The sequence below is a fragment of the Phacochoerus africanus genome, chromosome 3 (genome assembly GCF_016906955.1).
Source record: "Phacochoerus africanus isolate WHEZ1 chromosome 3, ROS_Pafr_v1, whole genome shotgun sequence".
Taxonomy (NCBI): domain Eukaryota; kingdom Metazoa; phylum Chordata; class Mammalia; order Artiodactyla; family Suidae; genus Phacochoerus; species Phacochoerus africanus.
Genome location: NC_062546.1, coordinates 159,109,897 through 159,124,869, shown reverse-complemented (window position 1 = coordinate 159,124,869; position 14,973 = coordinate 159,109,897). Strand labels below are relative to the sequence as shown.

General features: G+C 36.2%; 1 protein-coding gene across 1 annotated transcript in view; it reads left to right on the top strand.

The window, feature by feature from the left end:
- COL5A2 (collagen type V alpha 2 chain) overlaps nucleotides 1–14,973 on the top strand; it is a 144,932-nt gene that overhangs the window by 92,811 nt on the left and 37,148 nt on the right. Inside the window, exons 12-21 of the mRNA XM_047773048.1 lie at nucleotides 983–1,036; nucleotides 4,579–4,632; nucleotides 5,622–5,675; nucleotides 6,570–6,614; nucleotides 7,012–7,065; nucleotides 9,858–9,902; nucleotides 10,983–11,036; nucleotides 13,283–13,381; nucleotides 13,716–13,760; nucleotides 13,879–13,977. Coding sequence (XP_047629004.1) covers nucleotides 983–1,036; nucleotides 4,579–4,632; nucleotides 5,622–5,675; nucleotides 6,570–6,614; nucleotides 7,012–7,065; nucleotides 9,858–9,902; nucleotides 10,983–11,036; nucleotides 13,283–13,381; nucleotides 13,716–13,760; nucleotides 13,879–13,977 — 603 coding nt within the window. The remainder of the gene's footprint in view (nucleotides 1–982; nucleotides 1,037–4,578; nucleotides 4,633–5,621; nucleotides 5,676–6,569; nucleotides 6,615–7,011; nucleotides 7,066–9,857; nucleotides 9,903–10,982; nucleotides 11,037–13,282; nucleotides 13,382–13,715; nucleotides 13,761–13,878; nucleotides 13,978–14,973) is intronic.

Genomic DNA, 14,973 nt, shown 5'->3' with positions numbered 1-14,973 from the left:
GAAGAATAGTGTCAATATTTCTCTCTAGTCCTCAAAAAGTCATTTCTTCAATCAAATTTTTAAAGTTAAGACTCAGCTCCAGATTTAACATTGAGAATATGTGATCAAACAACAGGGTATGACAACAGATCTGCTTTGCTTGATGCTTTTTTAAAAATTTAACTTAATTTAATTAATTATTATTATTTATTTTATTTTTTTATTTTTGCCTTTTCTAGGGCCGCACCCATGGCATATGGAAGTTTCCAGGCTAGGGGTTGAATCGGAGCTGTAGTCACTGGTCTACACCGCAGCCACAGCAACGCCAGGTCCGAGCCACATCTGCAACCTACACCACAGCTCATGGCAACGCTGCATCCTTAACCCACTGAGTGAGGCCAAGGATCGAACCACAACCTCGTGGTTCCTAGTCAGATTTGTTAACCACTGAGCCATGACGGGAACTCCCATGATGCTTTTCTTAGTTGTACAAAAGTTGAGGATCAAATCATGGGTAGACCATCAATTTCTGTGTGATATTAAACCAAGAAAATATTTTCTCTTTGTATGTTATGAGACTTATTTAAGGGGATTACAATGAATTTGGCCATAAAGAAAATATCTTTGGCAGTTTTTAATATTTTTAATCACAAGAAAAATGGCAGATGTTATTTTAAGAAGCACTGTTTAATTCAGTGCCACATGTTGAGAGAGAATTTCAGAGCGTGCGTGTGTGTAATTTTGATGTTCATAAAATGGTAAGCTGGGTCAGACAAGTGTAGTTTATATTAATTCTTCTGATAAATGAATTAAACCTCCACAGACTGATTTGCTGTAATGGATTGCCACAAAGAATAGAATGCAGTGTTTTTACACTGCTTACAGCATTGGGCATGAGCTTTCTAAAGAAGCCTTTTGATCTGCAGTTAATTTGTCATATAGTTTCAGAAGAGACCATTTTAATCCCTCTTTGCTTCCCCCATTTTCCTTTTTTTCCATAAAGGGTGAGCCGGGTAGAAATGGAAATCCTGGTGAAGTGGGATTTGCAGGATCTCCGGTAAGTTTATTCTGATCAGTACAACAATATAAAGACAAACTTCAAAAAATAAAGAATATTTTAAATGAACTCACAATTTATTGTCTGCATATGCATTAGACACTCTCACCAAGACACATTCTGTTCTGTGAAAGGAACATTCACAAAATGCCATTGTGAATAGGCATTTTTGCCAGAGTGAGAGCTAATTCCAATTCCCTGCTTTGCATTGGCGCCATATGAATGACCCTCCTAGAGCCAAAATGAGTATCAAATTTTCAGGTAAGTCACCAACCTGACTGACTTACATTTCATAACATCTCCATTCCATTTATCTTTTGGAAACATTTTTAGATTTTTTTTTATTTTGTATTTTTCACATGTCTAAAATCACAGCTTTCAAGAGTTTATTGATTTGTTATGTACACACACACACACACACATACACATATATGCTAGAACAATAGCTTGTGGACAGGATGCCTCTTTGGTTGCTCCCCAAACCCTATTGTTGACTAAAAGTCTGGATTGATGTTCTGGGTCCTAAGATCTTGTTACAAGGTGCACTGATCACCAACTCTCCTATTACAGCTGTTTTCTTCCTCCTTGGCTCACTAGAAGGAGAGGTCCCTAGCAAACAGCTCCACCAGAATTCAAGACTTGGGCCACTTGGCCACAGTCTGAACCCACCTTTCTTACTTCACTCATATTACTTTGACAGACTCTCCCCGGGGGTGTGCTACACAGGCAATAAAGGAAACTTACAAAATGATAAGCAAGCAAAAATATTCTAAAATTCCTGCTCTCAAACTTTCTCCTTGTCCAACATCCCCTAAACTGATTTGGCCTTCTACTTATTGTATTTTGTATAATAGCCTAATGTTTCTACCACTTAACACATCCAACAATACTGAATTATTCTCCATTTACTTTCTGAAAATTGATGAGATTCCATGCTTAAATTTTTTTTTAAACAAATAAATGCTGATCCTTTATGGGACTCTAAGGATTATTTAGTTTCAAACACAAAACCAGTTCCCCAGCTCCCTGCTCTCTCTCTTTCCTTTCCTTTCTCATCAGCCTGAAAAGTCAGTGCAGACAAAGACATGTGGTTTAGTCATTAGCACAGATGTCCATGTCAACCAATCCTTGCTTGAACCTCCCACCCTGCTGCACTTTTGCACATACTCACAGTGTGGGGCCCTCCATGGGGAGGAAATGCGCCCTGCCAGCATGTTACAGATGCACTCTGCAAGTGCAGTGCAACAACGCGTGATTTGGGTGTGATGACAGTCTTGGGTCAGCAGAATGAAAAAAATGTTATGAGCACTAGTACATCTGGTTTATTTTCTTGTTATAGTAGAGATATATAATCACATGAGAATTCCCTTGCAGACCACAAAAACTCAGAAGTTAACTAATTATTTGAAATAACACAGCATAGTAATTCCCCTATAGGCGTAGATGGATGTGTACTAAGTTTCTGCTGGGGATGGAGGGGAGACAAATCTCAGTAAAAGGAAGCGATCCAGCGGAAAAACTTAAAGGGAGTTTTTGAAATGAAAGAATTCCTAAGTAGGGCTGTGTAAACAGAAGAATCAGTGAAGCTTTATTTGCTCAGAGACATGGTTTTATGTGCCCTTACTGTGATAACCCCCTGCAAAACACTACAGAAACATTTTCCCTGCAAGAGGTTGCAGAGGAATCATTGCTTTTCTTTTATCATACAGAGTTCATTTATTGAATTATTCATTCATTCTTTAATTAACAGTAAATAGAGGCAAGCTGTGGCATAGATTGCAGATGCAGCTCAGAGCCGTCATAGCTGTGGCTGTGCTATAGGCTGGCAGCTGCAGCTCTCATTCGACCCCTAGCCTCCTAGCCTTGGAACTTCTATATGCCACAGGTGCAGTCCTAAAAAAAAGAAAGAAGGAAAGAAAGAAAGAGAAAGAAAGAGAGAGAGAGAGAGAAAGAAAAAGAAAGAAAGAGAGAGAGAGAGAGAAAGAAAGAAAAGAAAGAAAGAGAGAGAGAAAAGAAAGAAAGAAAGAAAGAAAGAAAGAAAGAAAGAAAGAAAGAAAGAAAGAAAGAAAGAAAGGAAGAAAGGAAGAAAGAAAGAAAAGGAAAAGTGCTGTGAGTAGGATGGACTGGGCGTTTGGGGTTAGTAGATGCAAACTGTTACATTTAGAATGGATAAGCAATGAGGTCCTGCTGTATGGCACAGGGAGCTATATCCAATCACTCGTGATAGAACTCAATAGAAGATAATATGAGAAGAAGAATGTATATACATGTGTGTGTATATATACATATATATTCACACACATATGTATGTATAACTTCGCTGTATGGCAGAAATTAACAGAACACTGCAGATCAACTGTAATTAAAAAATTTTCTTAAAAGAGTGAAGATGATGAAAAACCATTTTTTTATTCAGTTGTCTATTTAATGCTTATTCATTGAATGCCCACTAATAAGGCATAAGTCTAAAAGCCAGGTATATGCAGATTAATAATACTAATTGATAATAATTGATAGTATCAGTCTGTGCTATCAAGGAGCTCAGTCTATGGTGGCAGTAGTAATAGCATTCAATTCAAAACCTAATTAACATAGGCAACAAGAATAAGTGAATAACTAAGTCACTGTTGTCCTTAAATATTTTAAGAAGTTATGAGGAAAAATTTTCAATCATCATTTAAAAATAGTTGTCATTTGGATTTGATTTAGTGTTTGATTTCTATCATTTTTAAATTTGATATGTTTAGGTGAAGGATGCAGAGAATTAACAGAAATTGAGAACTTATTGAGTCAAGAAACCAACCCATTCTCTTCGTGGTTCCTGACTTTCTTTTCTATTGGATATTTCATTTTCTCAGTTAATTTTTTTGGGGGGGCAAAACTTCCAGGGCCAGGAATTGAACCTGCACTACTGCAGTGACCCAGGCCACATCACTGGCAATGCTGGATCCTTAATCCACTGAGCTGCCAGGGAACTCCTATAGTTTTAAAAACATTTCTTAAATATTTTACTTTAAAAATATTCCAATCACATTTTAACATCCTCTTTCTAAGTATATTCTGCTATGAATATTTAGAAATTCAGGAAAATAAAGCAAATTGGTTTGCTACAAATGCATTTATTCTTCTACCACAAATAAAACACAATATAAAGGAGGGAAAGCCAAGTTTTCCTTAAGTTCTCCTGATTTTTTTCCTATACCTTGACCTACATAATTCAGACACTAAATGTGTTGATTCAGACTTATTGTTATTTTTTCTTTATTAATTATAATACGGTGAAATTATTTGAAAATTTAAAAGTGTCATCAAATCAATACCTGGCATTAGTCCATGTCTCTGTGTAAGATATGTTTCCGCTTCTAACAGGGGGTTTGCCTTGCTAATTTTTAATCACCTAGATGTATTTTGACATAAAATTATACTTCTTTTCCTTGTTAGGTTTGTTGGTGAAAAACTATGTACCAGATTTTCTTTTGAAGTGTATTATACAATCTTATGAATGACTGAAATGCCTTATCTATTCCTCCCAACCCCCACAGGGAGCTCGAGGATTTCCTGGGGCTCCTGGTCTTCCAGGCCTGAAGGGTCACCGAGTAAGTTCAATCCTTTGTAATCCTTTCAGATGCTGTGGCTTATGGAATAGGGTCTGGGGAGCATGACTTTCAAAATCTTTACAGTTCCATTTGTCAGTTGTTCCTAACTGGCTGTGCTTGCAGTAGTCATCTGTGGTTACCAAAAATCACAATGCTTTTTTCCATTTCCTTTGAATTTCATTTGTTTCTATAAACAAATATATTTTGAATTCTTACTGTATATTGAATACTGTGTTATAAAAGAGAAAACAGTGATAAATGAGAAATGTCCATGACTTTCAGCTTCAGGCTATGAGATATAGTTTTAAAAATAGGCAATTACCACATAGTAGAATAAGTGACATGGTACTAGATCCCATGCATTAGATCACAGGAGGGGCCTAGGCAACTCAGACATGGGAAGCCATAGACTGCTTCTCTTTTGATAACTCAAGATAATCAATGTAATTATTATGTTGCATACATATGTAAAAATTACATACCTATCTATCTATCTATCTGAAAACATGGTTGATGTTCAATCAGTGTACATTGGCTGGCCTATGTTTTAAGTGATTGAGCTTATGATTAGAATGCTTGCTGCTGTGCTAGTTATTAAATATTTTGAATATCACTCCTGGTGATATATGACATATAGCACTATGTCATATAACTATATAAACTCTGTAACTATTTGTTTTCCCTAAGGCCACCATATGTTTTATATTTGTAGCTATAAATTAAATTTCTATGAAGTCATAAATATTTGAAAGGAGAGAACATTAAAAATTGAAAATATTATCTAAAGAGGGAAACTTTCTTTAAAGAGGGAAATTTTCTTTAAATAGACTTTCTTAAAAGGTTGAGAATTTGAAAACATTTTGAGTAACTACTTTAAATTTGAGGTCCGTTTTTGTAAGTCACTTTCTGTGAGCTTAGTTTTGGTTCTTCTTTTACACATCTGAGGATTGAAAAAGCAGTAAAATACAAATTTACATTTTTCTTTTCAGGGACACAAAGGTCTTGAGGGCCCTAAAGGTGAAGTTGGAGCAACTGGTTCCAAGGTAATTGTATGATATCTCAATACAGCCTCACCAACCAGCATTTGGTTCTGCCTCAAGTCTAAAATTTTTTTGGGACCACCAAAATAATTTTGGAGGAAAGAGGAATATAAAAAATGAATGGTTAAGTAGATAAATTTAATTTTTTCTAGATAAGTGGAATAGGTTTAGCAGGACACATGACATGACCTAACTCTGCCACAAAGAACAGCTACCACAACACTGGTTTCTACCTGTGTAGGATGGGTATTGTCTCTATATGAAGGTGGCACTAAGAATCTACCTTCTAAGCCACATTCACTGGTTTTTTTTCTTCTTTAAAAATATTTGAGGGATTTAGATGGTTCATTAGCTGCTTTATTTAGTATGCTTTTAATTCTAGGGCCTTTTGGCCAGTGTTTCTTCCCAAAATTTATTTATGTTTCTGGAGAGAGAAAGAGAGAGAACATCTAGGAAGTGCAGAGGACTTTTTAGTGGAAAGTACTATGAGATTCATGTGGAAAAGTATTTGACTTTAAATTTATTATTTCTAAGCTTCCTATAGAGATCTTAAAGGAATGTTATAGTCAGCTTTAGCTTTGTAAAATTTTACTTGACCTAAAGTATTATCAGACATAAACAAATAATTAGTTTTAAAATGTTAATTAGTGTAGCTAGGTTTGATAGTTTTATCAATCTTGTTTAAATCTCTAAATTTATTTTAGACATTTTTGTAGAAACTAAGTTTCCATTGCATTTTGAGAAGAGGTGATACAATAGAATTTCGACATCCTTCGTTGAAAGTATGCCTGCTCCTTTGAACATAAGCCTTTAAGCTAACATACACATAGGGCAAAATGATGTGAATTATCAATTGCAGGCTTCTCATATTGTAATATGACCTCATTTTTTCTTCAGGGTGAAGCTGGCCCTACTGGTCCAATGGGTGCTATGGGTCCTATGGTATGTATCATTTTAATTCTTTGTTATTTCTTTGCTTTTTAAATTACATTAAGAGAATGTTTAAATGAGAAAAAAATATATATGGAAAAATATGTTAGCTAGTGAAATAATCTAAATTACCCCCGAAAGGCAAGCACACTAAGAATTGCCCTCTTCAAATAGAAGAGGCTTCCTGCATTGCATTGTTTTCCTTAACTGTTGAATGCTCTTATTATTTTTCTATAGCCAGTGGTCAAATCAGGATTATTGTAGATTTGGGCCACTAAAGTTAGGTTAAGTGAAATCTATTTAGGCCAATTATATTGAGTCTCAATTATATTGAGCAGTGTAATCAAATTATCATAGAATTCAAATAAGATGTTTCAAGGGATGTTTCCTCTCTCTCATCTGTTTATAGGGTCCAAGAGGGATGCCAGGAGAGAGAGGGAGACTTGGGCCACAGGGTGCTCCTGTAAGTATGTGTATTTCAGCTCTCTCAAATGCTTTACAGAATATGCCTTTTAAATGAGCATAACAATACAAGTTGCCTACTTTTAAACTTTTAATTTCTTTACTTTTTATTTTGAAATAATTTAGAAAAGTTAATAATAATTTACAGAAAAGTTGAAAAGATAGAATAAGAGTTCCCAGGTACCCTTCACCTACCTTCTGTTAATGTTAGCATCCTACATAATCACAGTACATTTGTTGACTACTTATTTTAACACAAAAAATAAGAAAATAATGAAAACATTTAGCAGCATGGAATATAGTCCATGGAGAATCATTTGAATGTAGTAACATTATAATAATAGGTAACATTTCCCGAGCACTTATTTGGCAAGCATTCTTCTAAACATCTTTATTTCTTGTTTCATCACAATTCTAAAATGTAAGTGCTATGAATAAACCCTTTTAAATATTAGTCTCCTGATCATATTCTTTTGATTTATTTTAATTGTATAGATTGAGAGCTAGTCTGTCTGCTCATGAACCTTGAACCTAGGTGGGGGTGTATCCTATTAATTCTCTTCATGGTTCTCTGAAGGTCAGGCTACACTTGCAATTCATTACATTGCATCCACTTTTCTGACAGTTAAAGACTGCTACCTGGCCTCTATTATTTTGATATCCTATCCTCCCATTAGAATTAGGGATCCCGGGTTTACAGCATCCCCTACCGTTAGCCCACAGAAGACAATCACCTTAGAGCCTCTCAATGGTACCAAAGTCAGGGCCTTGGTTCAGGAGAAGTGAGGCCCTTTCTTATCACTGTAAGCAGAGTGTCCTCTGGAAATGGAGAGAATATTGTAGAATATAGTCAGCTCTCACCTTATCCATCCATATGTAGTATATGCAATCTACTGTGTTCACTTTTCTGTGCTTTCCTCCGCCATTTGCCCAGGCAGTTCTGCCATTTCTATCTTAATTTGTGTAGCCATTGCTCTTTCCAGGTTTCCAAGAACCGTTACCCATGTTAACACTATCTCCCACCTGTTATCAGGGTATTAAATATGTATCATGGGGGAGTGCTTCCAAATCATTAAAGTCTTCCAGCTTTACATCCCTGTCCTTCAGGACCTATACCCATACATTCTTTCTTGGATCCTGCCTTTACGTGATGTATAGGACTTGTAGCTTTTTTTTTTTTTTTTTTTTGATGTACAGTCTCTTCCCTCTTTTATCAGAAATAGCATTTCTTCAACTTAGTTATTTTGTGACTTGATGTTATTTGTTGGTCTGATGGCTGGGGGAGAAGGCAGGTGGTGGTGATGGTAGCATGTGTTGTCCAGTAAAGTAGAAGCTTCTCTATCATCTTTAAGCAAGAGGGAAGTATAAGCTCTTAAAGGACCACTTCTGTAGGCTCAGAGGCTTCAGGGTATCTGAGATGTTAAAATTCTTAAGATATCCCGATGCAAAATTTCAGGGTCCTACTCCTTCCAATCAAGGGCCCTGACCATGCCATAGCAGACTTTCCATGTTTTAGAATTCGAATTTCTCAAGAGCTCTTAAACCTTTGTCATTGAGTCCTGGACTTGATCTTCAGCTTTTTCTTCCCTTTGGTTGTAGAAGATAACCATATTTTTAAATGCTGCCAAGGGGGCTTATCTTAATGTTTAGTTACCATCAGCCTTACAATATCATTCTCCAGTGGATTCACTCAAACAAGATCCATGCAATTCCATTAACTTTATAATTGTTACATCCCCTAAACCTTCTCAAATGCCTGAGCTATTGCACCCATATCCCATTACCTTATACTTGTGCTCTCAGTTCAACATTGGAGTCAATATTTACTATTGCATCACTACAGCATGCCAAGAGGAATCCATACACCATCTCCAGCTGGCCAGTGAGGAATCCAGCTTAAAATTTCCATTTTAGAGGCTGCTTTCTTGTACCACCTCTGGCACCAGTGGTGCATGGATCATTTTCCCTGGGAAATGGCATCAAAGTAAAGACTTAGGTGTAGGAAATTTATTGGGGAGTGCTCAGAAACTGTACTTATGAAAATATTAATAAAATAAGCCAGACTTGTCACAGGAAGAAATTAAACTGTGTTATAGCTGTAACAGATACCTCAGTCTCCATGAATCTTCAGTTCCATGGGAACTATGGGGCTAGGATGGCTCTTCAGACTTGTCTTAAATAGGGGCTATTCCTTTGTACAACTGCATTGACCATGGAAGGAGCATAACCTTGGGATAGCTAACTTCTTTCAGCTGAGGGCAGTTTGTGGGGAGGATCTCAACTGTGAGCCGTCAGCTCTGAACACTTCCAGCAGTGGTGGAATGATTACTTTGGTTCTCAAGAGGGATCTGGGTGACACCCACAGCAATCACTATTACTTAATTTCCTTTGTATGTGCATGTGTGTACATGTGTGCTGTAGTTTTTTTCGTTTTACAAGGCACATTCTTCCTTTGAGTTATTCTGGCTATGAAGAAGACCAAGAAGTTCAAAATTTATTGTCTTTGAGCTCATTTGATAGAAGGTGATACATCCAAGTAAAAAGAACCATCTTAATCAGTTTTATATTTCCAATCTTGATTTTTCTTTTTTATGGCTATAAGGATACTTATATTTATTGCTACCTTACCTGTGTTGTGTAAATATGTATTTTTATTGCTGTTAACCTATTTAAGGTGGTTGTCAGTTAACTTTAATATTTATTCTGCAATTTTAAACATGGAAATTTTTATAAAGTAAATGAATCATGAGCAAGTCCTGTAGAAAATACAATCGTATCTCTTCTCCTAATTAGGGACAACGAGGTGCACATGGTATGCCTGGAAAACCTGGGCCAATGGTGAGTGTATTATTGTCATATTCCTTCATTCTTCCATTTGTACATTCATTTACATTTACAAAGAACCTACTGTGTCCTAAACATGGTAAACACACAGTACTTTGCTTTCAAAACTACCATGTCAAGGAAGAGAGAGATATAGCTATTAATATTGTAGCAAAAAATGCCACTGCTAACTGCTATAGTAGAGAAAGGAATCTGAAATATCAGAACCTACCTTCGCCTACACCAGAGTGAGACAAAGATGTAAGGTAAGACTTAAAGAGGAGCAAACTTTCAAACCAAGTCTTGAAAGATGAGTGTATAAAAAGAGGAAAATTATAGCCTGGTCCAGAGGATGGATAGGTGAAAAACACGATGAGCTCAGGGAAATACGGAGGGTAGTCAGATTTGAAATTATTTCAGCTTAAGATATTTTCTCCCTTCTTACTCATAAAAAGGAAAAAAAGAACTATAGGAGAGAAAATGAAGTATAGTTTAAAGGGAGTTTTCTTAATGCAGAACTGATGGAATTAAAATACGATTCAGTGAAGAATCAGAAGTAACCTCGAGTGAAATTCCTCTTACACTTCATTTCCCTTAAATCCAGCTTTTAAATCAATGGTTTAAACTTTATTCATTCCTTCCCAAATGTAGTATAGTGACACATATTCTCTTTTTACTAGCTTGAAAAAAATTACTCTAAAATACCCAGATGATTCTTAAGCATAATTTTTATAAAGTGAAGTCCTAGATTGTGGTATAATGCATAACTTTCTGAAAAACTACCTTTATTACTCAGTTAACACAAAGAAAGTAATTTCTTAAGCAATTGTTTCAGTTTGTATTTGTGACTAGCAGACTCTTATATGCTACAACTAGGCAATCCTATTATGTTTAGTACTACTGGACATGTCTTTGAGCACTGTTTCATATCAATGTTAGAAGATTATTACAATGAAATTTATTATATTATCTTTTTGATTTTAAAGTACGAAGCGGATTACTCCTAAATTATGTGTCAAAATGCAGAATGTTGTCAACGTATAAAAGGCAACTGAATTACATACTGTCTTATCACTTTTCTGGTTTCTTTAATAGGGTCCTCTTGGGATACCTGGCTCCCCTGGTTTTCCAGGAAATCCTGGAATGAAGGTAAGACGTTTGTATTTTTAGCTCTTGGTGACATGATTGAATTACATGAATCCCTAAGTAAAACTGTCATTTCATTCACTGAAGTGTGTGGTAGTTGCTCCTATTGAAGGAAAGAGCCTAGAGTATTCTTAATGTCCATTATGGTAGGGGGAAAATGGTATTATTATATAATAAGTAGTTAAAAGATATTTACTTATAATCATACAATTGTAATATCAAGGCATCTGTTGCCTTAGAGCTCTAATGCCAGACAATTGTAACAGCTGTGAGGAATAACTGTTTAATCTGAGTTGGAACTCTGTTCTTGGATACAGTGCCTGACAGTAATAAATACCAGAATGTTCTAAACAGTAAAAGGTTAAAGTAAATTAGAGGTTCTCAAAGGGCTGTTCTCTCACAGTATTGGCCTTCACGTCTCCCTCCCTTCTCCCCCCTCAGTTTACACAATCATTAAAGGAATGGGGAGGGAGGCTGTTTGGCTCTGCACATGGGAATGGATTAAAATATTCTGCTGGGATGATTTACATTTGTCATGAGTCATAATTTGTTCTTTCTCTCAATACTTTGCATGATAAATTCAAGGGTTACAGTAGGAGGTCATTAAGATTATATTAGCTAAATTAGTGAGTAAATTCAAAACACTACTTTCAAATTTTGAATAACACAATGCATTTGATTCTTCTCACGCCGTTTTTCTTTGGCAAGAATTTTCTTCGTTTTGAAGAAAGAAAGTATCTACTCACAAGGTTTTGCTGTATGGAAATGACCATGGCCTGTCACCTCATTTCTGTAAATCTAGTTTTCTCCTGGAATTTTGTTGAAGATAAAGTGAGATAATGTGCAGACCCTTAGCATAGTACCTGAGGCAGAGGATGCCCTCAGTATAGGTTCATGCTTCTCGTGAGTAGTAAGAGCTCAAGTTGGATTTGAACTTCAAAACAAACGAAAGTCTGCAGTTGACATTTCACATACTCTTTGAAATGTGAGAGTCATCAAATCAAATTATTCTTCAGGCTCTCTCTAATGCTGACTTTAAATTCTGTGCCACAGGGATGTGGCTGCTTTAAATTGGTGCCCTAAATCAGTTCACTAACCAGTCCCTCCTTTAACTGAGAACTCACTGAACTCAGTGGACCCTTCTTTGTTTCCCCTCTGTATCTGATCTGCTCCCTGAAGTCCTAATTCTTCTGCTGCTGACTCTTACCTTGGAGGGCCCAACTTCCCTAAGTACCTCAGTCACATATGCAAAACCCCTTCCCTCTCTTTGTGACTCCACCCTCAAATGGAGCACTGGCTAGAGAATTAGAGAAAGAATATTCACAATGTCCAGGACTAAGACTTAGCAGGAAGAGGTTTCTTGCTGTAATATCTAGGGAAGACTTCACCAGCAACCACAGTTTATACAGTAGCTCACTCTGTATATTTCCCTTTCCTTCTGGGTTTTCTTGGTACTGGCTGTTCGCTATTGAAAACTGTTTAATAAAGTCAAACACCTTGCAAAACTGTTTCAGAAATCATTTCCCTGTCCTACCAGCCCCCCACCCCAGCATAAAGACCACCAACCCAGGTCCTTGTTTTGGAGCCAAAATTCTACTACATCTATAATGTTCTTTCAAAGTCTCTGGCTCTTTGGATAAGAACAAGCTTTCCCATCTGGTTCTTAGTATTTCAGTGAAAGGTAATAGGGATTCAATAGGGATTTGTGTGTTTTAGTGGTACTAATGACCCCCTTAGGCTTAGAATTTTAGTCCTAAAATTCAAGGTCCAGGTCCCTCTAGGTTTAGATATAAATTAGGTACCTAATGTGTTGGATAAAAGACAGAAACCCAGTTAAGTCTGAATTTCAGATAAATAAATTTTTTTTGTATAAATGTGTGTCAAATATTTCATGGGGCAAATGTAAGCTGAAATCATTTGTTAGTTATGTGAATTGAAACTTAACCAGGCATATTGAATTTTTATTTACTATCTGGACCCCTATCTTAGGTTGAAACAAAGGTAGCTACAAGGTGACCTTGACCACTTGGCTCTGCTCTACATGCTGGGGGCATCATTAGACCCAGAGGTATAGGAAGGCAAGTCCACTCTTAAGCTAGGCTCGGCACACACCCCTTGTAAATCTCTTTGTGCTCTTGACTTCTTTGAGTGTTTGGGTGTATAAAGTAAGACTCCAAATAAGCAATCAGCTTTTAACCACACCGCACTTATGTTTTTCTTAAATTAACATTTCCCTTGTACCCCTTTAGGGAGAAGCAGGTCCCACTGGGGCACGAGGCCCTGAAGGTCCTCAGGGGCAAAGAGGTGAAACTGGGCCACCAGGTCCCGTTGGCTCTCAAGGTCTTCCTGTAAGTTCCTAGTGTATTTATAAACTATCACTGAAAGCTGGATATGTTATATAACATTAGAACAAAGGCAGTCTATTTTAATACAGTCTCTTTGAATGCTGAATGAGTGTGTAGAATTCATGAAAAAAAACCACATTTCCCTTGTCAACTCTGCAAAGTTTGTCTATTTCACGGAAAAAGGAATTAGTCATACAAGTGATTTCTATGACATAATGGTAGTTGATTTCTTTTTCTTTTTTCATAAATTTTTTGCCTCCTTTTGAAAGATGGGTGACATCCGAATACCACCCTAGATATGGCTTAATATCTCATAAACGTTTCATGTATCTTTTAGGGTGCAGTGGGAACTGATGGTACACCTGGTGCTAAAGGCCCAACGGTGAGTAACTAACTGTCACTTATGCCACCCAAAGTTCAAATGGACACAATCCTTTGGACAGTGACTGTGGACTTCTGCCTAGGTCTCTGCTCATCATGTAACTCTTGTATTCTGATAGGGTTCTCCGGGTACTTCTGGTCCTCCTGGCTTAGCAGGCCCCCCTGGATCTCCAGGACCACAGGGTAGTACTGGACCTCCAGGAATTCGAGGCCAACCGGTAATGTCCTCTAAAACATTTATCATCCGTTAGTATAACACAACTAAGATCGCCAAGAGAAATAGCAGTTAGGTACAGTGAAACAAAGATAATGTGACTTACCTGAATGAGGCAAAGGAAGAAAGGAATTTTTGCAAAGTGGAAGCCAAATGTTAATATACAGTTTAGATGTTTAAATTCAAAATGGAAAATTATTGCATTGTATTAAATTTTAGTATTATTTTATTTAAAATGATAAGGTCATAAGTTCATGATCCACCTCATAGAGTTTTATGAATAGTTGAATGTTATGGAAATATTTTGCAAACCAGTATAGGGAAATACAGAGGTTTCATGGGGATTTGTAATGACAGTTTGGCTAAAAATGGGTTCAACAGCTATTTCTTGAGATTTATTCATGAGGAGTGATTCCAACATATTCAGATTGGACGAGTTTCCATATTTTGCAGAAATATTATTTATTGATAAAAATATTATGGTTACTCCTTAAGAAATAAATACATTGAGAAGTTGTGCTTCTGGATTTTTTAGCTTGATATATAAAAATTAAAACTTTTTTCCTAGTACTACTTAAAACAAATATTTTGGATTCTGTTCCAAGTGATTTAGTTATACTGATACATAATGCTGGTGAAAGATTTATTAAAACATGAGTGTTGCTGATATTTAACATTTGATTTTATCATGTTCTCAATTTAGCAATCTGGTTCCCACAAACTCAAGTATAATTGGTATTATAAAGACACACATACTCCAAACCCTAGACAACTCCAAAGATAAAATACCCTATTTGAAGTTGTCAAATCTCAACAAATAGAATATAAATATAAAATTGTTCTGATTCTGGGTGAACAAATTTATTTCCTAGAATATACTTAAATTGATTTACCTATTGCAATTGTAATTGTTAGTTGTAATTTTCTTATCAAATTGGGATAATAACTTAATAATTCTTATTATCCTAGTATGCATGATTAAAAACAAATCTCTTGAAGA